Source organism: Ipomoea nil, unplaced genomic scaffold, assembly GCF_001879475.1.
Source record: "Ipomoea nil cultivar Tokyo-kokei standard unplaced genomic scaffold, Asagao_1.1 scaffold2805, whole genome shotgun sequence".
In the NCBI taxonomy this organism is placed as follows: domain Eukaryota; kingdom Viridiplantae; phylum Streptophyta; class Magnoliopsida; order Solanales; family Convolvulaceae; genus Ipomoea; species Ipomoea nil.
The window spans coordinates 3,742,372-3,764,825 of NW_017619233.1; the positions used below are offsets into that span (position 1 = coordinate 3,742,372).

A 22,454-nucleotide genomic window follows, 5' to 3' on the forward strand; every position below is an offset into this window, starting at 1 on the left:
AGATACGCGATCCGCTAACACTAACAACGCGCCGTTTCTTTATTTAAAGAAACGACGCTATTTTAACCGCGGTCCACGATATAACGACCCAAGTTATCCAGTATGGTTTTAGAGCCCAACATGTCTTTGAACAACGCGAATGCATTGAAAAATGTGGGTTCTGGCGTAAGCTCGAATGATGGATTTCCAAAGGAAAATACTTTTACACATGAAGAACAAAATCTATGCACTTAATTAAAGAACAAAACAAAACTTGTGCACATGAAGAACAAAACTTATGCACTTAAAAAAAAACTTATACAGTTAAAAGAACAAAACTCATGCACATAAAGGTTCAAGGTTTATGCACCTGAAGGTTCAAACTTATACATCTCAAAGTTTAAAGTTATGCATCATAAATATAAAAAGTAATTTTGCTACTAGTTCAAACTTTGAGTGGAGTAGTCAAAGTTCTTAACCTCAAAAATACTCCGGCAGGTAATGATAACTCAGTTATTCATATCAAATATACATTGGAGAAAAAGGGCTAGAAAACAACACGATCATTACCTTTGGTGCAGAAGAAAAACAAAGTTTTAGCTCACTCGAACTCATCAACACTAGTAGTCTAGTACATTTACAATAATCCAGAAAATGCATGTATAAAGTTCCATGGGGAAAAGCCTACAATGAACAAGATTACGCGATAATAAGATATTGTTGTAATGCCCATGAGGAAATATATTGCATGGTAATCACCTTAACATGTCTAGTAACTAGATAGGAAAAACAAACCACCAGTGGCTGACATTACAAGCACTTGGATTCTAATCTCAATATATGAGATTCAGATCCTCAACAAATGCTATTTAAAAAAAAAAAAAAAAAAAAAAAAAGGTTCGAATTTATACACACACACACACACACATAATAGATACATACCTAAACCACATTCAGATGAATCCACGAATAACCTTTTGAGGGTCTAATTGCCCGCTGCAATAACTTGAAGAAACCGTAGACAGCTCTTGACGGCCCTTCCACTCTTCAAAGGGTTTCAACACAATTGGAGTTTCAATTACAGCAGAATCCAAACATAGCATTGTTTTGTAATCTTCATCGCCTAAATCTGGAAGGGCCTTGGATTTTTTGTCCCAAGGGTTCCACACAACTGTAAAGAAGAAATTCACATTTAAAAAAAATAAAATAAAATCGTGTTATCAAAATCAATATGTTTGAAAGCTACAGGATTAGCAATACGCACCTGCATCTGGCATGCCTTCTTTACGGAGAACAAAGGTCCTCTTTTTCTCGTGGTCTATTATGGCAATTTTTGTTGGTGTGCTCAAATATGCTCGATCAATCTTACAAAAGAAAAAACATAAAATATTTAAGCTTACATAATGCAGTATATTTTGAGTAAATAATAATTACTTATTATCACAACAAAGGGAATCAAACTGAACTAAGAGCTGATTGATATCAGAGAAGTTCATGTGCAATCCACAGAATAAACAGAGGCTGAGCACAACAATAATACCTCACCATCGAAGGTAATTGCATCTGCCTGTTCTGTGTACCTTTCTCTCTCCAACATATTGTCCAAGTAGTCTAGTGTCTCCAACCCCTCAACACGGACTTCACTGCAAGTCAAACAGCATCATGCAACCTATCTGGAAAGGATAGTGAAGTACCTAGCTAAATTCAGCTACTAAGAGTAAAAGAAGAAGGGAGAATTCATCACAGAATGGATAAACAACAGCTTGAATGTGGGAAATTTACTAAAGTCTAAAACTCTTAAAAGGGAGAAGAGCAGGTACTACAAATTTCAACCTCAGAAGCGTAAAAGTAACATGTAAACCGCAAGGTAAACCTGATGTCAGACACGGACAAATAATTTTTCAGTGCGAACGAAAATGAGAATGGCTTGTTATCTGAATTCCTCACGTGAGGGATGAAAGTGAGCTTGCCCGCACTGAGAGAAATGCGTAGCCGCAACTCAAATCTGCAGTGGATAATTTTAAAAGCCATAAATTAGATAGATGTTGCGTGAGAATCAATGCATCAGCCTACAGACAAACATGTAGAGTAATACCTATGTGGCCAAGCCTTTAAATCTTCATCTGTGGATTTCAAAATGAGATCCACAGTTGACTGATTGTTTGCAGGGGGCAGAGGAGAAGGAGAGTTGTCCAATGACCACAATCTGTTTCTTGCAAATCCATGTTGTTCCAGTGGACCAAAATTTGAAAACTATAAAACATATGTTACAGTTAAAATTGAAAGACTTAGACAAGGATACAATTTCAAGAATCTTGCTAGTTCTAATAAAGGCCCAACCTGTGGAAAGCAGATGGGAACACCACCTCTGACAGCTTTTGGAGGTTTCCATAAGGCCTGTGAGTTAATGAAGGAACCAAATTTTAAGTGCATGGAAGATGAAAAGAATCAAACAAGAAAAAGAAGTAAGCCAATATGCAGGTGAACGAGAGGGCATAAGACTAAAGTGAAGCCCAAGTGTCTGCGAAAACATAGTATTCAATTTCTTATGGATTCTAATCCATTTGTGAACATAGTAGAGAAGTCTGGTTGGATAGGTCTTTTAGTAAAGAGATTTAGAGTATTGAAAGCTGTACCTTACTACTCATGAATAGCAGCTCTTCTCTTCGTTCATTCTTCCAAGAGACAACTTGTCCACCATACAAACGAACCTGAAGCAAAGGAGTCATAAAATTTGGTGATACAAACAACTTTGAGATTCCCCACAAAGTAGTTTCCTTGATTCTTGAAGCATCACACTTAAACTCACAAGCATAATCAAAGCTACAACGAATTTAGGTCTCTTCATAACATTTAAACTTTAAAGGTTACCACAACAGACACCTTTTGGAGACCAAATATATACAGTAAAGTCCTTCCAGATATATATACAGATATACTGAACTCTGCATAATTTTCAGTTCACTAGTCCCCTCTGAATCAGAAAATTAATCATTCAATATTGTCTCTATCCTGTTACAACTATTAATATCACTATATCAGTAGACTAGACATGAAAGAACAGAATTTTGCACTCATTTCATGAAGAATTTCAAACTGAGTGATGATATAGCACATACAATCGTTAAAAAAACAAAAAAAAAATCAAAGTTTTGAAGAAAAAGCACAAACCTCGGCAGTTGATCCAGTGGGCTCGGATAATATAATTCGTGAAGGCGATCCATCGACATAGGGTGTTATGTTCACTTGCATAGCTTTTGGTTGCAATTTTCTTCTTAATCTTCTGAAAATTAATGGGTACGCTTTCTCTCGTCTCCACTCCAACTCCAGGTACACCCTCCTTTATATGTGCAATGAAATTTCAACAAAAAGTAGGCAACCACTCAAAAGAAGGAAAACGCTCTAGAAACCCTAAATTACAGGGCAGAAATGCAAACAATAATCTGTTTTGGAATACTCTGAGCAGATGAGAAATTTTGAGGATAAAATCAAGCAATTGATCAACACTGAACATGAGATCGAAGACAAATTGAAGGAGGAAAATGCAGAGATTGAAGAGAGAAATCTTACGTTTTCTGCAGTGATTTGTATAGTGTTATTAAATCCTGTTTTTAATGGAAAATTGGCCTTTGCGTTTGAAGAACAGTCCACCAACTCCGACTTCATGAGAACGGAACATATTTATACTGCATGTTTATGCATTACAGATGGAAAGAGAAACGAATAAATTATTTGGATGTCTATCTTTTTAGTATTTGGTACATTTTTTTCAATTAAAAGTAAAATAAAAATATTTTAATATTTAATTATATATATTTTTTAAATTTTTTTGAAATGTTTGGCAAGTGACTGATAGCTGATAGCGGAGCTTTTGGTAATTGGCTGTTTATTTTTAGCTGATTGTATGTAAAATGACCTATAAGAACATAAATATATTGTGCTAATTTATTAACACCGGGTTCAATCTTGTGACATTCCCTCAAGGGGAGCCACAGAGGTGCCATCTAAGCACAAGGCGCTTGACATTATTATTATTATTATTATTATTATTATTATTATGAGTGAAATCAAAAAGAAAAAAATATATTATGATGGTTGTTACGGAAATAAAAAGAAAAGGGACAAGGCAAATGAAAAACATCAATAGAGATATAAATGTTAGGGATGAAAAAGGTAAAATGATAGCAGAGTATTATTCGTTGTAACGACATGGTGGCTCTGGAAATGGAGAAACGAGGCAATCTTCAATAACTCCAAAAAACCACTAAATGTTAAGATCTCCTGGATAAAACTACAGCTAGACGAGATTAGCAAAGCTTTCCGAAGGGCGAAAGGCGTATCATCCTATCCAGACCAGACATCGTGGAAGCAAGTATGCTGGACCAAACCTCCGCAGGAATTTGTGAAAGTCAATATAGATGGATCAGTTAATCCATCCACAGAAAAAGCTAGCTGTGGGGGAGCCTTTAGAGATAGCTCTGGGAAATAGCAGATGGGCTTCACCTACAGCATTGGCAATTGCTCACCACTAGAAGCCGAGGCATGGGCCCTCTTGAAAGGAATTCAATTAGCTTCATCAATGGGATATAGGAGAGCAATATTCAAAAGTGACGCAGAGGAAATCACACGATACATAAATGGAGAGGATAGACCAAGGATTGCGGCCCACAACATATTAGAAGCCTGCAAGAAGGAATTACGAAACATGGAGATTTGGCAAATAGAGCATATAGTTCGGGATCAAAACCATGCAGCGGACGCCCTTGCAAAGATCTCTGCCCGTCTCCCGCTTGGCTTGCATAACCTATGGAAGCCACCTGATGAAGTTCTAGGACTTATTGAAGACGATAGTGTTGGTGTGCCAAGATGGCGAGAGCTTAGTATTCCAAGTTAGAACAATTGTATTCTCTTTGGGTGTCCCCCTTCCAACTTAAATAAATAAAAAAAAGGTAAAATGATCATTTCATAATTAAGGCCAATCAGTTAACCAAAAACTCTATTCTTCTTAATTTTTTAGATTTTAACTTATTGTCCCACCAAGACTATGTGGTCTAATGGTATCTGGGTTGGACTTTCATTTGAAAAGTTGTAAGTTCAAGCCTCAGTGGAGGGGCTAATTTATATTTTTAGAAATAATTCAATACTATTAACTATTCGGATATGTATCAAAATTTTTCTATCATTGACATGGTAATAAAATCCTGTTTATTCACTGGTTATCTTAAATTGGGCAACCACACCTTGCATTAGAACAACCAAGGACCTTGTAGTCCAATGGTACTATGTTGCTCCCCTATGTAAAAGGTGATAGATTCAAGCCTCAATTGAGGCATTTGATGTAATAAGGTATGCCCTTCCTATAAATATAAATAACCTTGTATTAAAATAGTAATATATTTGCTTTGAAAGTAGTGGATCAGTGGATTGCCTCCAAACCGGTGACCATTTCTGATGGAGTCGCGAGGGCCAACCTGGCTAGCCGCAATCCAAACCGGTGACCATTTCTGATGGAGTCGCGAGGGCCAACCTGGCTAGCCGGTCGGCTGCAACATTCTGTTCCCTGCCAACATGAATTACTTTCCATTGGGCCAACCTGGCTAGCCGGTCGGCTACAACATTCTGTTCCCTGGCTACATGAATTACTTTCCATTCTTGAAGGTAGGACAACTCAAAAATGCAGGCAGAGATCAATGTATATGTGAAGTTTAGGAATCTTTTGCCACTCATTTTGGGGCTGACTATCTCCTTTGCGTCGAGCTCAAATATGACACACCTCAGCTTTCTGCGTTTAGCCATTTGAATACCCTTTGAGCAACGCCCAAGACTCGGCTTCCTCCGGCTGACTCGTCCTCAAACCAACCATAAAACCCTCAAGCCAGTTGCCATTCTCATCTCTCGCCACACCACCGGCCCCTGCAAAGCTATTTCGCTCAGAAAATGCACCATCTGTGTTTATTTTTACCCATCCTTGAGGAGGCTTAACCCAGCTAACCAATCTCCAAGTCAAATCCAAGCCAATACTGCCTGCCACTCGAGCTCGGGAGTAAGCTCTGTTAATTTCCACAAACTGCTTTCTGATCCAGTCAACTTTGGCCTCCAACGATCTTCTATGGTTATTGAAAGTAGCCTCGTTCCTCCACTTCCAAAGTCACCATAATGTAATGGCGAAGGAAATGCTATGGTCCGGGTGTCGGGTACCTCTACTCCAACCCAATATACCTCTATCAAACCATTGAGTAAAAGAACCTGCAAGGTCCACTTGGTGGTTAAAACCTGCAGCGAGCTAGACCTCCAATGAACAAACCTGCAGCGAGCCAAACCTGCCTTGAATGTTCATTTTAATATATTATGGATTAATTTTTAAATAGTATACTAAAAATGAATCTTCAAAAACTGGACATGCAGTATATTAAAAATGAACATTTAATATATTAAAAATGAATATGTATATCAAGGATCTATTTTGTAATGTGAATAATGGTCCACGATATAATGATTAGAGTACCATGGAGACATTATCTTGTAGTACCCAATACAAACATAAGTCTTATTATTCACTTATGGAGTCCTGGGCGGTATCTTTAGCAATTAATATCCAAAAACAAGGGAATTTAATTTATGAAAAAATAATTCCCACAAATTTCAGTCCAATTTTGAAAAAAAAAAATGAAAAATCCAAGACGTGTGACACTTACACATTACTTAAAATTGATTAACTTTCTCTTAAGAATACACTACTGGAAATTATGAAATTTTCGACCACCTGAAAGTGATCTTAAATCAAGTCGAAAGTCTTGTTCTGACCACTTTTGGTATCCGGAAAAACATTTGTTGCTATTTTCGACCACTTTTTAGTATCAACTTGATTTAAGATCACTTTCAAATGGTCGAAAATTTCATAATTTCCAGTAGTGATATTAGGAGCATTGAAGCATTGATTTTTCATGATACAATGAATTATAATGTTATATATGAATATCCGAACACTCAAATAAAACGTCCGGTGAACTTTACCAAAATGATAACACTTCGTAACTTTTGTAGGAATGTTGACCGAATTTAGTTGAAAAAAAAAAAAGATATTTTGTAAGAGTGGAAAATTAGGGGGCCGTTTACTAATTGGAAATTTCTGAAAATTTTTGGAAACTGAAAAATAGAAAATAGAAAACAGAAAACATGTTTACTAACACAGTTTTCAATTTTGAAAACTGAAAATAATTTCTGAAAAACTGAAACACACTTAAAAACTGTTTTCGAAATGGAAAACAGAATCATCTATCATCTATCATCTATTTAGTTATATGTCACTATAACCACATTACTATGATTATTCATCATCTTATTTTACTTATCACTATCTTCTATCTTTTCTACTTACTTTACTTATTTAAACATAATTTATTTGCTTACACTTTAAAGTTAGACATTATTACATTATCAAAATTAAGAATTAAACTCTATATAATATTTTAGATTTTGATTGAACTCAATAGATTATTAGTTCGAATATTTTTAATTATGTTACATCATAAATTCATAATACAAGTTCAGTCTAGATATCGGATATTGAAATTTCACATATATTAGAATTTAAAGTAAAAGTTATATATTAATATACATGTCATTCAAATGAATATATCCAAAAAATATTTTAAATATTAGCTCAAAAAAATATTAATATTATCTAAACTAAATTTTAGGTGAAAACTAAAAAATTAGAAAATAGAAAACAGATAACAGTTTTCAGTTAGTAAACAAGTTTTCTAAACGGAAAACAGAGAATGGAAAATAGAAAATGAAAACTGAAAAATTATAAAATAAAAAACAAAGAACAGTTTTTTGTTGGTAAACGGACCCTAGAGGTTTTGATTTGTTTTTAAAGATGGATTAAAACATTCTCAACACAAAGCATTTATAAAAGAAGTGAAATTCATTAGCACTAATGACATTCAAATTTGAATTTAAAATTCACTTCATAACTCCCAAAATTGTCAAAATTAATCAGATTAATTATGATGTTACAAAGTGAATTCTCATATTAAAATTAGAATTAATCACAATTAATTGCGAAATAAATAAGAATTAACTCAATAATTTTCAGTACGTTGTAGATTCAACCATACGAGTTGAAATAACATAGGTTTATGAAACCCTTACTGTCCACAACAATAAGAGCATGGTCATTTTATTATTAAAAATAGATGTCATGTCTAATAGTTTAATTTGGACCTTCATCGTTTGATTTTCTGAGATTCAATCTAAATAAGTAAATATAGAGTAAAATTACAATCTAAATATAATTGAGTAAAACGAGAAAGACAAAGACAATAACAAAGGCCCCATTATGGGACTCGTAAACTAAAAATGGATAATCACTATTGTTATGTGCATGGCCAATAAAACTATAGTCCACCATTTTAGTACTTATTTTTATTTTATTTAGTGTTGGCACTTGGCATCGTTACCTTTTGCAATACACCCACACTTTCAAATATTGATAGGAAGGTCTCCAACTTTTTTCACGACTCATAAGGAGTTTTGTCGAGTTTATTGCGGGGTACATCATTCAAAAGGTAGTTACTTCACAAAATTGTCTCACCCCACGTATTTTGGGGTAAACCTAAACTTATCAACATCACATTCATAATCTCTTTCAATGTGCAGTTTTTACGTTCAACGACACCTTCTGATTGGGGTGAATACAATGTTGTATGCTCATGTACGATACTGTTTTGCAAACAGTAATTACCAATTGGTGTTTGAAACTCACCACCTCAATTACTTCTAACTGCCTAAATTTTCCGATTAAGTTGGTTTTTCTTCTTCATTCTTATAAAGAATGCATTTATTAATGTCTTCGTCTTTGCTCTTAAGAAAATACACATATATAGTAATATCATGTGCTATTGTTGATAGAGGTAATAAAATATTTATTACCACCTCACATTTGTATTGATTTAAAATCACATACATCGCTATACATTAATTCAAAGATCTGTTTGCAAACTCAAAAAATGATTTTTGAAAGTCATTTTTATGATTTTTCCTTGTTTGGGTATTCAAAAAGAAAATATGGTCAAAGGAAAATATTCCTTTTGATCAACAGAAAAAATGTCAATTTTAGCAAAAAATGTCTTCCTAAATATTTAATAGGAAGACATTTTTTGAATTCTTTATTTTCTCATCTCTAGAGTATTAGAATAATGAGTGTCAAACAAGACAACTATGCATTACCTAATACTATACGCCATGGCACTCAATTAAGTCCTCAACTATTCAATTATTACTTAATAATTCACAAATCAATCAGACTTTATTAAGTAAGAATTGAATAGTTGAGGATTTTATTGAGTAAGAATTGAATAGCTGAGAACTTAATTTCCAAAACTTGATAGTCGAGGACTTATTTTTGAATTACTATAATCGAATGACCATTTTGGATATTTACTTTAAAACTGAGAATAGAAATGGACAACTTACTGTTGTATATATTTGTACGACAAAATTGAATAAGTAAAACTAAGTGGCTTGTGGTCCACTGATATCCGGTTTGTTCCTTTATATGGGAGGTCTAGAGTTTTCGCCTCGATGTAGGCGAATATTGTATTAGAGTTATCATAATTGACATGTTGTAATAGTTTATTAATATATTATTCTTAAAATGTACAATGTAAATGTCTCTCTCTGAAAATAAAATTAAAAAAAGGAAAGATAAACTCTAAACACATTAAGAAAATATCTGCTAATCAAACAACATGAAACGTAAATATAAAATATAAATCATTTAACATGATTTACTCGTGGTCCCGAAAAATAAATAAATTGGGTATAAGGTGTCTCATGCCTATTAATTATGACTATACGGGAAGGTTCAATCGAAACAACAAAAACAAACAAATCTGGGCGTAGTTACTAGTGCCACGTACATTTCTTTTGTATTTGGTATTGTGCATCAAAGGCAACATCCAATAACTTGTTTCCACATCTTCATGTCACGTCAGTGACAACAAATATTTGAGTACAACTCAAGTGTCTGCAATGATTCAAAATAAAGATGTTCATGTCGTGCCACGAGTCAATAAAATTTTGGAAGACAATTTGTTATGATATATTGATATTTGATATTTGATGACTCTTATTTTATATTATTACTAGTTTTATACGCGTATTGCATGAATGAGTTAATGTCATATGTAAGATTATATATGAGAAGTTCATACATAAGTAATTTACTGTCAAATTTGTTTATTTAAATATGTAACTCATAGTATATAAATACAATGTAATATATGAGATTCATTATAATTGTGACAAAACTTTTTTAAATAGTAACCTAGTATTTTTATTGCAAATGGTTCTAGTAATATTTAATGAATGCACATATATACAAGATCAATGAATGAATCAACGGTACCAATCATTTAAGGGGGCGTTTGGTTCAGGTTATATAACATAACCAAGGGAATGTGACATTCCAAAGTTCACATTCCGGTGTTTGGTTCATATTATCTTAGGGAATCTAACATTCCCAAAGAATGTCACATTCCCTCCACATAGGATTTTGAAGGGAATGTGATTCCCTTCAAAATCTTAGGTAATGTAAGATAACCTTGGTTATGTTAGTTTATATATATATATATATATATATATATATATATATATATATATATATATATATATATATATATATATATATATATATATATAATTATTTTATTATGTTATGTTAACATATAAAATAATTTTGTTTCTCAAGTTCAAGATTTTAGTTAATATTTTAAAATCATGTAATTATATATGATACCGTTATCTTATTTATTTATTTTAATTTTTAAATTTATTAAAATATATGAAAATATGTTAAGGATATTATAGTGTGTATAAAAGATAACTCTAAACCAAACGTGATTATATTACATACCCCAATTTTAACCAAACACAAGAATCTAACATTCCTAGAACATTCCCAGCAATCTAACATTCCCTAAGGTAATCTGACATTCCGTGAACCAAACGACCCCTAAGTGTTTTGCTCTGTGTTCATTTGGTTCAACCATTATTGTTGAATAAATTATTATGGATAAAGAAATTCATAATTTAAGGAATTTAGATGAAGTAGTAAAAATTTTAAAAATTGTAATAATTATAATGTAACCCAAAGATCAAAATTCAAGTGTTTGGTTATTCAACAGTTTGAAGCAACAATTTGTTTCAAGCCAATGAAAATACAAACATTGCAATTTACAATATTTTCACTTAGCGTTTTTGAGAATGATTTTTCCAAAAATCTCTATATTAAATAAAGTAAATAAAAAAATTATTATAGAACCATTTCGACTCCTTGAATAACAAGAGCACTGCATGCCCATAAACGGATGTGCAACCTTAATTTTTAAATTGGAGCCTTAAGGCTCTTTTTATAGGAGCCTCAAGGCTCCCATGCTACTTTTCTCACCGATGTGGGAAAAATGACAAAACTAAGAGAAGCTGAACGTTCGGTTCCCATATGTTTTATTTTTTTTTATTTTTAAAATTTTGTTTCTTTTATTAAATTATTGTTATTTTTATTTTTATTTTTTAAAACTATTATTATTATTATTATTATTATTATTATTATTATTATTATTATTATGTCATTTTACATGTTAATCTAAACAGTTAATTTTTTCAAATATCTTTTTACCAATCATTGATATAATTCGCTGGTCAAATCCGCTAATATAATTCGCTAACTATTGATTGTTAAACAAAGACATTGCGAGATAGTTTTCCACTTCAATTTGTTGAGTGATTTGAATACTCTTTTTGTCAATAAATCCCTCAAGTAGTTAATATGATTGACTTAATTATATTTTTTTAATTTTTTCATGGTATTAATAAAATACTTGGTAAATAAATATATAGTATTATTTTGTATTATAACGTATTTAATTAAAAAATAGGGCACACAAAAGATAATAAACAATGTAGTGAATGTAATCAATTGATGAATTTGAATATAAGAATTTTTACATTGAAGAAAAATAAAGACAATATAACTAATGAAATTATTTCTCTTAATTAATTTGTTGATAATGAACAATTTTTATTTTTTTTTGAATAAAGACATTGTAGGGACGATGTAGCGAATATAATCAATTGATGAATTTGAATATAATGAATTTTTATATTGGAAAAAAATAAAGACAATATAACTAATGGAATTATTTCTCTTATTTCATTTATTGATAGTGAATAATTTTCTTTTGAATAAAGACATTATAGACACATAATTCTAAATAAAAGAAATGCATGTTTATTATTATTATTTTTTTTTGTTGTAGCTACTAACTTATTATCTACCATACTAATATTTTTTGTTGTAGCTACTAACTTATTATCTACCATACTAATAAGAGTAAAATAGAGTACTAATTATGTCAACTTTGATTGGGATGTGGTTCGAACCTAAGACATTTCTTATTAACCACAAATAATTGAGATGTGGTTTGAATATACTATACTTAAATTATGAATCTACAATTTAGAAATTATGAATTTACAGTATAGAGCTCATGAATATACATTATAGAAATTATGAATCTAGACTTGTGTGCACCATGCATAACAATAGCTTGCTTATGTGAGGTTATCATATTAAAATATTATTTTTTTAATTTTATTTTAATAATTTAATATAACCAAAATAAAATAATTTTTTTTAAAAAAAACTTTCTGGCTTCGTATCCGGGCTGCCAAACTTCGTCTTCGGTAGCCGGGAGACGGTAGCCTAGTGACGAAGAGAGGTCCTTCGTCTCCGGGCTACCGGAAACAAAGACACAGTCTTCATCTCAGTCTTCGTCTCGGGCAGGAGATGAAGCCAGAAAACCTGTTTTTTTTTTTTTTTTTTTTTTTAAATAAATTTTTTGATATATTTAATTATTAAAATAAAAAATATTATTTTAATATTGCAACTTTCACATAAGCAAGCTAACAAGTAAACAAGTCATTTATGATTCAATTGCATCATTACGTTGTTCAGAGATTCAATTACATTTTTTTTCAAATTTAATAGCTTAATTGTATTTTCGTGTGTAGTTGAATGAACTATTTGACCCTTAATCCTAATCCTAATATATTTATATAGAAAATTAGAAATAGAAATTGTTATCTTTTGGCGGGAAGGTAGTTCGGTGTGTTCAAGGATTGAATGTTGTGTGTACTCCGTATATCATAAGCTTTCAAGGATACAATTCATTTCTTCACAACAATGAACGCTATCACAAAAGCGAAGAAGCCTTATTTTCCATCTAAAACCACAGGTTTTGCCACCCAACAGCCTCCAAATCCAATTTCTTCGAGCCATGATCATCGAAATCTCGCCGAAACCCATTTCATATCACTCATCCACTCCTCCAAATCCACTCCCCAGCTCAAATCCATCCACGCCCAAGTCCTCCGCCGCGGCCTCCACATCGCCAACTCTAGAATCACCACCCAGCTCATCTCCGCCTCTTCTCAGCATGGGTCCATAAATTACGCCCTCTCCATTTTCCGCTCTTCTTGCTATCGGAACTTGTTCCTTTTCAATGCAATGATCAGGGGACTTTGCGAGAATTCGTGTTTCGAGAGCTCGATCGAGCATTTTAAGCTTATGTTGAGGCTTGATGTGCGGCCTGATAGGCTTACGTTTCCGTTTGTGCTGAAGTCGGTAATGGGTTTGCGTGGGAAACGATGTGGGGTTGTGTTGCATTGCGGGATTTTTAAAATGGGTCTTGATTGTGACTCGTTTGTGAGGGTTTCTTTGGCCGATATGTACGTGAAAATTGGGTTATTGGATTTTGCCTTGCAGGTGTTCAACGAAAGTCCTGAGAAGAATAAGGTTGAGAGTGTGCTATTGTGGAATGTGGTAATCAATGGGTGTTGCAAGGTTGGGAAGCTGAGTGAGGCAGTCCAGTTATTCGAGGCAATGCCAGAGAGGAACGCTGGCTCGTGGAATAGTTTGATAAATGGGTTGATGAGAAGTGGGGAAGTGGACAAGGCAATTGAGTTTTTTGATGGGATGGACGAGAAGAACGTGGTTTCTTGGACTACTGTGATTCATGGATTGATGCTGAATGGGCTTCACGAGAAGGCTCTGGAGTTGTTCTTTAAGATGGTGGATATAGGTGTCAAGCCCAATGATTTGACTATCGTTTCTGCCCTTTCTGCCTGTGCAAAAATTGGGGCACTTGAGGCAGGGATAAGAATCCATAATAACATGTTGAGCCACAGGTTCAAGATGAATGCTGCCGCTGGAAATGCTTTGCTGGATATGTATGCAAAATGTGGGGATATTGAGTCTGCTAGTCAGGTGTTTAATGGGATGAAAGTGAAAGATATACGTACTTGGAGTGTTATGATTTGGGGTTGGGCAATCCATGGATGTGTTGATAAGGCCATTCAGTGCTTTGAAATGATGATCTTGTCAGGTTCATTCATAGTATCACTTGTTTCTAAGTTGGCTTATTTGGAAGATTCTTTACCAAATTGTAACATTGATTTCATGTAATGCAGGAATCAGACCTGATGAAGTTGTTTTTCTGTCTGTTTTAACTGCATGCTCACACGCTGGAAGGGTGGATCAGGGTCTCAACATTTTTAATAGCATGAAGGTTATATACTCTATGGTGCCAACCATGAAACATTATGCTGTGATAGTTGATCTATATGGCCGGGCAGGCCAGCTGGATGAGGCTTTGAGATTTATTGAAAGAATGCCATTGGAGCCTGACCACATCATTTGGGGGGCACTCTTTTGTGCTTGCAGAGCTTGTAAAAATATTGAAATGGCAAAATATGCCACAGATAAACTCCTGAAGCTTGAGCCAAAACATCCTGGCAGCTATATCTTTCTTTCAAATGTTTATGCTGGCGTGGGCAAATGGGATGATGTTGAAAGGGTAAGAACTTCGATGAAGAGTAAAGATGTAGAGAAAGATCCTGGATGGAGTTCAATGGAGGTGGATGGTCAGGTGCATACCTTTGTAGCTGGCGATCGTGCTCACAGCCTAGCCTGTGAGATATATGCAAAATTAGAGGACATAACAACATGTGCTAGACAACAAGGTTACATGCCTGAAACTGAGTGGGTCCTTCATAACATTGAGGAGGAAGAAAAGGAAGATGCCTTAGGAAGTCATAGCGAAAAGTTGGCACTTGCTTTTGGGCTTATCAGTACTGGTCCTAGTACAGTCCTTAGGATTGTCAAGAACCTGAGAGTCTGTGGGGATTGCCATTCTCTGATGAAACATGTCAGTAAGATGAACCAAAGAGAGATTGTTCTGAGAGATATTAAGAGATTCCATCATTTTAAAGATGGGGTTTGCTCATGCCATGATTACTGGTAGCTGTAACATCCAGGGTTCAACAACAGACACCTGCTTCCTTAGTTCCTCCAAATCTTCCTTCGTATTTGAATATGATTCCTAGGAATCTGATTACTCCAGAACCAGGTACAACCTTGTGTAACCTACCCTCCCACCCAGGCAACAACCTTGGTTTGCCAAGTGGATGCAGCTTTGTTTCCACAAGAAGAAAAGGTCTCTTTTGGAGCAGTGCTACTAACACACAATGGGAACTTCATTGCTGCAACAAATGGCATCATCGACTACCCTCAATCCCCGGTGCTGGCAGAAGCACAAGGATGCAAGGAAGCCCTCTCCTGGTTAAAAGACTGGAATGTCAAGAATCTACGGTTGGAAACTGATTGTTTGAACACGGTAAAAGAGCTGAAGGACAGTACTTCAAACAGCTCGCATATAGGTCTTATTATCCACGAATGCAAAATTTTAATGGCCAACTTTGAATCAGTAGCATGTGTTTATGTTAGGATATCAGCGAACCAGATTGCCCACACACTAGGCTAGGGTAGCTGACTTTCAGTCTGACTCTCACAGTCCCACCTAATTGTATTCGTTCTTTTTTTCCTAACTTTCATTAATAATAGTATTCTTTCTTGGTTGTCAAAAAACAAAAAAAAAAAAAAAGAATATTAGAAGATCTGTTTCATAAGTTTTGGGAAACTTTAGTACTCATCAAAAGAATAAGAATGATGACAAGAAAGGTTATTGGGAACTTTAACCTGGTATTGTTGCTGGGGCATGATGTTTAGGAGTGTATATAGCCCTAAAGAGATTATTGTAGTTCAGAATCAGGTTCCAAGTAACGGAATAAATTAAATGAATAAGTGGTTTTTGGTATTCTTTTCTTTCGAGTTTTGATGGTCAATTACTATGCTTCCACGACTTTAGTTTTACCAGTTGGGTATTCGTTTCTACAAGAAATCTTTTTCTTTATTCGTGATAAGTTTCACTCATCTGTAATTCTACAACAGCCTGTAAGGATTTATAAAATTTTAAGCTTGCATTTATGGTCAAGTCATGCACAAATATACTGTGTCTATGTCATTATAGCCATGAGCCTTGGCCTAGTTCACAGTCAAAAGTGTTCGCTCAGTTTCCGTAGATTTCATCAACAAATGGTTAATTCTTTTGTTCAATTTTTGTCTCTTTACACAGTAGAAATCTTCTTTACACCTAGAGAAGTTTCAGTATTAAGTGCAATAAATTTCATACAGGAACTGGGTATAGTCTACAATTAAAATATTCCTACTAAAAATGTTCATTTTGTTATAATTAGAATTAACAAAAATGCTTGCATGTACACTCACACACATAATTTCCTTGCTGTTTTTCCTAGAAGTTTCAAGCTCTGTACCTTCTCTCGATTGATGTCAACGGAGAACTTTTGTTTACATTCTAATACACTTCAATTGTCTTGCCATGAATTACTCACTTAATACCTGCCCTGTTGCCATGAGTTACTGGCTTGATAAATCTTTCTTGCCCACACTCATAAAATGCATGGTAACAAGCATTATTCTTTTACAGTGAGGCCATCTTCTTTATTGTCTCAAGGATTTCTTTTGCTTTATTGTCTATTTAACTTGCAGAGCTTAATAACAATGGTTGTGTAAATTTAAGGTGTTGAACCAGTGAAGAAAAAATTATGTTGACTTTCGTTTTCTTATATCTATGTCTGTAATGATTTGTAGGGAGCATGCTTGTAAATTGAAAGTGAAAGAAGAGGAAGAGAACAAAGAGAGAGAGAGATAGAAGGTACACCCTCATATAACTTGGTTACCACTCCCCTCTATAAATCTGTCACTTTTCTTTTAGAGTTGGATTTGTGTGTCTTCTGTGTTCTTTAAATCTCCATCCGTTATTATCTTTAGCTATTCGTCCATCAATTTATAGCGCATGACAAATTATTTCACATTTGGCTCCAGAAGTTGGAAGAGGATAAGGTTGGTGCCTATGTTAAAGTTGTTTTGTTTTAATGTGAAAATTATTGTAGCTCAATGAATATGGATGTATTTCTATTTAGTTACGTCAGATGAAAATGAAAATAGCCGGTTCAAGTCAGTATAACTGTTCATTTTGGATTGTTTTTTTGGTGTTTTGAGCCTTACTGTCTCAGTTTTGACATTACTGTAACCTGGACTCTTAAGATAACTATTTTAATTGTACAGAGAATTTTTATTCCTTTGTTTTCCCTTTACCCCTCTTCTGAAGTTTTACCTAGACATCTGACTCAGGATAAAATCATCTGGGGACTGGAAGAAGATGGTGCTTTCTCAGTTAAGAGCTGTTACAAGGCCATCCATGGTGATATTAGAGAGGAGGATATCCAACGCTGGAGCAGCTTATAGCAACACAAAGTTCCCCCCAAGCTCAAGATTTTCTTATGGCAAGCTTGTACCCAGTGCCTACCAACAAAAAATAATCTGATGAAGAAGCAAGTAAACTGTGATGACAAATGCATTCTGTGTAGAAATAACAAAGAATCCATTTACCATCTTTTTGTGGAGTGTGACTATGCAAGATCCTGCTGGAACCAGTTGAGAATTCAATTACCAACTGGAAATGTTGACAGCCTTCACACTTGGATCAGCAGTTTGGCAGAAAATGTATCAATTCATCAAACTCTAAGGAACAATGCGGTGGAAGAGAAATGGTCCAAACCGAAGTGTGACTTCCTGAAGTTGAACGTTGATGCTGTTGCTATTGAGAAACAAAGAGGCTGTATGGGACTCGGATGTGTGCTAAGGAATGACAGAGGTCAGTTTGTTGCAGCCAGAGGAGTTCAATGGAAAGGCGTTTACTCTTCTAAGGAAGCAGAAGCTGTAGCAATTAAAGTCTCTCAGCTGATTCAAATCCTTTAACACCAACAAAGTGATCGTTGAGACTGACTCCCTTCAAGTGGTTCAAAGTCTTAGTTCTAGTATATGTGACTCTTCTTTCCATTTAGTGTTGTATGACATTAAAAACATGTTGAGTTTGTTTACTCATTATAGTTTAATATTCACTAAGCAATCTGTGAATCAGACATCTCATCTCTTAGCTAGGCAGTTTGTTTCTATGTCTGATTGCTCGGAATGGTTTTCGAACCTTCCGTCTATCATCTGTAATGTTTTGTCTTCGGACTTGAATTAATTTATTATCCTTTGCCAAAAAAAAAAAAAAAAGTTTCAACGTTTTTCCCTTGGTACTTGGTGTGATATGGTGAAAATCATTTGTCCTGTTTTCATTTATTTTCTTGATGATTTCATTGTCTTCTGACTTGTGGTTGGGCCATTAAGAGTCTAGTACAAAGAAGAATAGACCTCTGAAAGAGATGTTAATGGGGAGGGCTCACCAAGTGCTTCTTTTGATTTTAGTTGTGTCTATCAGTTTAGGTTGCAAAAAATACTTTTCTTTCAGCATGAATTAAAAAAGTTGAGTTGCTTCTCAATGGAGCTAATGCTGCATTTACTAGCTTAATTTTTCTTTGACGGACAGACCAACAAATTCAAATGTGAAGTTCCATAAAATTAGACTCAGCAATCCTGTGAGTCAGGTGAGCATATGCAATAAGAAAGCAAATGAAGTATTTGGTTGTAGTTAATGACTTTTGTTGTTTACTGCTCACTCTTACTACATGAGTTTGACTGCTCACTCTTATTACATGAGTTTGAATTGGGTGTTCGTACAGCTTTTCTACGAGATTCCAAGGTTTGCTGCATCACTTTAGAGTTTTCTAGCACTTGTATATAACATCGCATAGTTTGTAGAATAGTCTAGAGACATGTACATAGCAATTAGAGGCTATAGGGATGCTTGAAATATTCTAAAACATTAGAGAATATGATTGTGTAGAGATTTTGGAGGATTCTAGAGAGCAAATCCAAGTCGTAAGAGTAAGTAGATCTACACATCCATTGAGGATGTGAAATTGGTATAAATACCTCTAAGGGCCTCATTTGTAACAAGTAAGTGCTCAAGTAATCCAAGTCCTTACAAGTTTTCGAGTGCTTTTATGAGATACTTGCCTAACTCACTTTTCTAACCATCACATTGTTGACGTTATTAGAGAAAAAGTCCGTGACAATGATCATCCTATATCATCCATCATGATTCATCAAATGATTGAGAGTTTTAGTAATAAAAGAGTTGGATTAATTTTATTACCATTATAAATTTAAAAATTAATTAACACTAAGATAACACCAAAATGAACTTGAAATCAACATCACAATGGCCCGGACCAGAACAGCAGAAGCCAAAATGGCCCAAACATCACAATGACCCGGACCAGAACCCGGGCCAACCAACTAAGAGTTGCGTGTCCAGACCACTCCAGCAGGTAATGGAACTTGAAATCAAAACCTCATAAAAAATTCAAGGGACTCGAAATCAAAACCTCATAAAAAATTCAAAAGTCAATGTAACTATTTTGCTGGTCATCCCGCAAGGGAGCGGGGCAACCCAGTCCACCTGAAGCAAGCAGCATGTCTCCGTTGATCAGCAACAGAGACGATTCGTGCACTCTCAAACATTAATCTGTTTTGAAATTCAAATAAATATAAAGCAAAAATCTGATGGAGATTTCCCATGCCAATAAATGCACCGCCCAAGTAGAGGAATCCAAGACTGCCACCGCCCAAACTAAATGCTAATTTCAAAATTCAAACCCGCCGACAACCCACCCACCGGCAGCAATTCAACCGGAAGAACGACGAGCACGCATCCACGGACAAACACTCCACCGGAAACATCAAACAAATTCTTGACAAGCCGGAAAACTCATCAGAAAATCCAAAATCACATGTCTAAAGAAAAACTCACAGTAAAGAAGAACAAACAACACAAACGACCAAGAACGATATCGGAGAAGCAAAAAAGAGAACAGGGACATTGACTAAAAGTCAATCCGAGTAGAGGCAATGTCGGCAGAGCCATTCCCACCGCCGGCAGCCTTCTTCTTCTTCTTCTTCTTCTTCTTTCTTTTTGTGATGTTCTGGCTAGTACCCGGCGTATCAGAAACAGTCCTAACACCAAAAACAGCATCATCCCCACCGTCAGCAGAATTAACCTCATGCAAATCCTCCACCACCCGACTGTTTAGAGGCATGGGCAGCCCCAGCAACGGAACGACCAACCCCCACCGGCAAGCCAGCAGAAGTCACAGCAGCGTAGGACGGATGAACCTGGGCAGAGACCGGAGCAGTGGCAGTCACCACCGGAGCAGTCTGAGGAGCATCAGCAGATTCTACCTCCGGCTTACCCTCCACCCTAGCCTTCGAAAAATTCGACTTCAAAGAACAATCCAGAGTAACATGTGTTCTGCTCCCACAATGAGTGCAGAACAAAGGGAGATTCTCAAACGAGATATCTTGCTCGAAAGAGTGCCCCCCAGGGAGGTTAACAACGATGTGGTCAGGCTGGTCAACAGAGCAGTCCACATCCACCAGAATCCTAGCAAACGCAAGCTTCTTCCTCTCCTTGGTGTTCCAGTCCATGTACAAAGGCATCCCGATGCATTCAGCAATCTTGCTAAGGGCATTAACATGCCAACAAGGCTTGGGCAGACCTGGTAACCTCACCCACACCGGCAAGCAACGGAGCTCACTGTATCCCGGCCGGAAATCTGCCAGAGGGATGCGCAGGAATACCCGTTTTCCGAACAGAGAATAAGGTCCACCGGAGAGGACAACTTTTCTATCAACCTCCCTTTTGAACCAGAACATCACATGGCCGTTGAGGAGGGCTTCCGGTTTACATTCGACCTTCCAAGACTCGGCCAAGCCAACAATGGCCTCCCATCCCGAAAAACGACCGGCAAACCTTCCCAGAAGGCTGAAAGCCCGCTCATCTTCAACCTCAAATAAATCTTCAACCCCCAAAACAGCAGCCACCTTATTCGACCAAAAAACCTTCAACCGGCATTCTTCCGTTTCCAGTTTTCGGGGCTTGAAGGAGGGACCGGAAGGGGATTTGGCTGACTTAGGGGCAGCGTATTTCACCCCAGAGCCATGAACCGAGAGGCATCGGAAACGGAATCTTGGGAGCCCAGTGTACAGGACACCGACGGCTCCGGCGACTGGACAGCAATATTCTTCTCTTTTCCAACCATACCACACGCCGGAGGCAGCCACACGTCGGAAAGCACAAGAAAGGGACAGAAAATACCTGGAAACCAAGGTTCGAGGTCGTCGAATCAACGCCGGTCAACGCCCGTCGAATCCGCCGAAAACGCGACTCGCAGACGACGAAGAACACATTATCTGCAGTTGTCGTAAACGGAAAATCCAAGGGGGAACCGACCAAAGAACCTTTTGTCGTCTATGAAAAATCCAAGCGCAAGAGACAAAATAGCGTACAGTGAATGAAACAAAATCAGTGAATGAATTGTAAAATCCGAGTTTTAATCCCAGTAGTAAACGAAAATCGAATACAATAGGAGAAAAACCAAGAAATTACGTAAAGAAAATCGGAGAATTCATAATTCTCTCGCGTGTGGCACTGTAGAGAGAAGGGAGAGCTTTTTTCTAGAGAAAGAAACAATCTAACCACATTACTGAGAGCTCTTTCGAGATTCACTTCAATTTGAGTTAATATTCTTCATGTTTGCCCATTTTCTTCTTCAGTACATTTGGGTTAATGTTCATGTTTGCCTCCTATTTGCTTCTTTAGTACATCTAGCCATGAGCAGTTATGCATAAGTCTGACTGCCATTATAGTGCTCAAAGGTCCTCATAACATCACAAACAAACAAAAAATCAAAAAAAAAAAAACCAAAAAAAACCAAAAAAAACTTAGAACAAACTAAAATAATGTATAATTTGGAAAACCAATTTTAAGAAAATTCATTTGAGAGTTTTGGTATAATGATGAATCTTGTTGATGGGAGTTATGATAACTACTCCATATTAAAGTCCACAACAAAATTATTTTCTTACTCTTATTTTCAATAGTCAACAAAGGAAAAATAAACAAAAGACTAATTGAGTAAAAATTACATAGTTAAAAAATTTCATTACATAAGATTAGAAGTCGAAGACCAAATCAATGAAATCTCCATAGTTGAGATGGAAAGGGCAATTAACTCAGAATTTAACTTTGTAGGTGAAAAAA

General features: G+C 35.5%; 3 protein-coding genes across 7 annotated transcripts; 2 read left to right on the plus strand and 1 right to left on the minus strand.

Moving 5' to 3' along the window:
* Nucleotides 1-560: 560 nt before the first annotated feature.
* On the minus strand, nucleotides 561-3,668 carry LOC109158203 (putative glucose-6-phosphate 1-epimerase). Of its 3 annotated transcripts, none has more exons than XR_002050327.1 (10): nucleotides 3,550-3,667; nucleotides 3,151-3,319; nucleotides 2,616-2,690; nucleotides 2,320-2,376; nucleotides 2,075-2,232; nucleotides 1,853-1,984; nucleotides 1,520-1,622; nucleotides 1,244-1,343; nucleotides 789-1,150; nucleotides 561-738 (listed from the first exon to the last, which is right to left on the minus strand). XR_002050327.1 is itself a non-coding variant. In XM_019306086.1 (10 exons), the coding sequence occupies exons 2-9, from the start codon at nucleotides 3,229-3,231 to the stop codon at nucleotides 933-935; spliced, it is 924 nt and encodes a 307-aa protein (XP_019161631.1). In that variant the 5' UTR covers nucleotides 3,232-3,319; nucleotides 3,550-3,668; the 3' UTR covers nucleotides 561-663; nucleotides 922-932. The 3 variants fall into 3 exon arrangements, 2 of the variants coding, with proteins under 2 accessions (XP_019161631.1, XP_019161630.1); XM_019306086.1 differs by having other exon boundaries at nucleotides 561-663; nucleotides 922-1,150; nucleotides 3,550-3,668; XM_019306085.1 differs by having other exon boundaries at nucleotides 561-1,150.
* Nucleotides 3,669-13,162: 9,494 nt separating this feature from the next.
* On the plus strand, nucleotides 13,163-22,332 carry LOC109158265 (pentatricopeptide repeat-containing protein At1g04840-like). 3 transcript variants are annotated; one of them, XR_002050347.1, is made up of 3 exons: nucleotides 13,163-14,429; nucleotides 14,515-15,452; nucleotides 22,320-22,332. XR_002050347.1 is itself a non-coding variant. In XM_019306171.1 (2 exons), the coding sequence occupies exons 1-2, from the start codon at nucleotides 13,229-13,231 to the stop codon at nucleotides 15,345-15,347; spliced, it is 2,034 nt and encodes a 677-aa protein (XP_019161716.1). In that variant the 5' UTR covers nucleotides 13,163-13,228; the 3' UTR covers nucleotides 15,348-15,894. The 3 variants fall into 3 exon arrangements, 1 of the variants encoding a protein (XP_019161716.1); XR_002050346.1 differs by lacking the exon at nucleotides 22,320-22,332 and adding an exon at nucleotides 17,054-17,544; XM_019306171.1 differs by lacking the exon at nucleotides 22,320-22,332 and having other exon boundaries at nucleotides 14,515-15,894.
* LOC109158087 lies at nucleotides 17,789-18,223 on the plus strand. Its single transcript, XM_019305907.1, has one exon. It carries the CDS (start codon nucleotides 17,789-17,791, stop codon nucleotides 18,221-18,223), a length of 435 nt encoding a protein of 144 aa, XP_019161452.1.
* Nucleotides 22,333-22,454: the final 122 nt, after the last annotated feature.

Bases quoted from the DNA above. Each gene is read 5' to 3' on its own strand.
- LOC109158087 (XM_019305907.1), top strand. From the start codon at position 17,789: ATGAAGAAGCAAGTAAACTGTGATGACAAATGCATTCTGTGTAGAAAT.
- LOC109158203 (XM_019306086.1), bottom strand. From the start codon at position 3,231: ATGCAAGTGAACATAACACCCTATGTCGATGGATCGCCTTCACGAATT. The intron at 1,344-1,519 runs GTATTATTGTTG...TTCTTTTGTAAG, and splicing joins CAATTACCTTCGATGGTGAG to ATTGATCGAGCATATTTGAG. The intron at 1,151-1,243 runs GTGCGTATTGCT...TCTTCTTTACAG, and splicing joins AGAAGGCATGCCAGATGCAG to TTGTGTGGAACCCTTGGGAC.
- LOC109158265 (XM_019306171.1), top strand. From the start codon at position 13,229: ATGAACGCTATCACAAAAGCGAAGAAGCCTTATTTTCCATCTAAAACC. The intron at 14,430-14,514 runs GTTCATTCATAG...CATGTAATGCAG, and splicing joins TGAAATGATGATCTTGTCAG to GAATCAGACCTGATGAAGTT.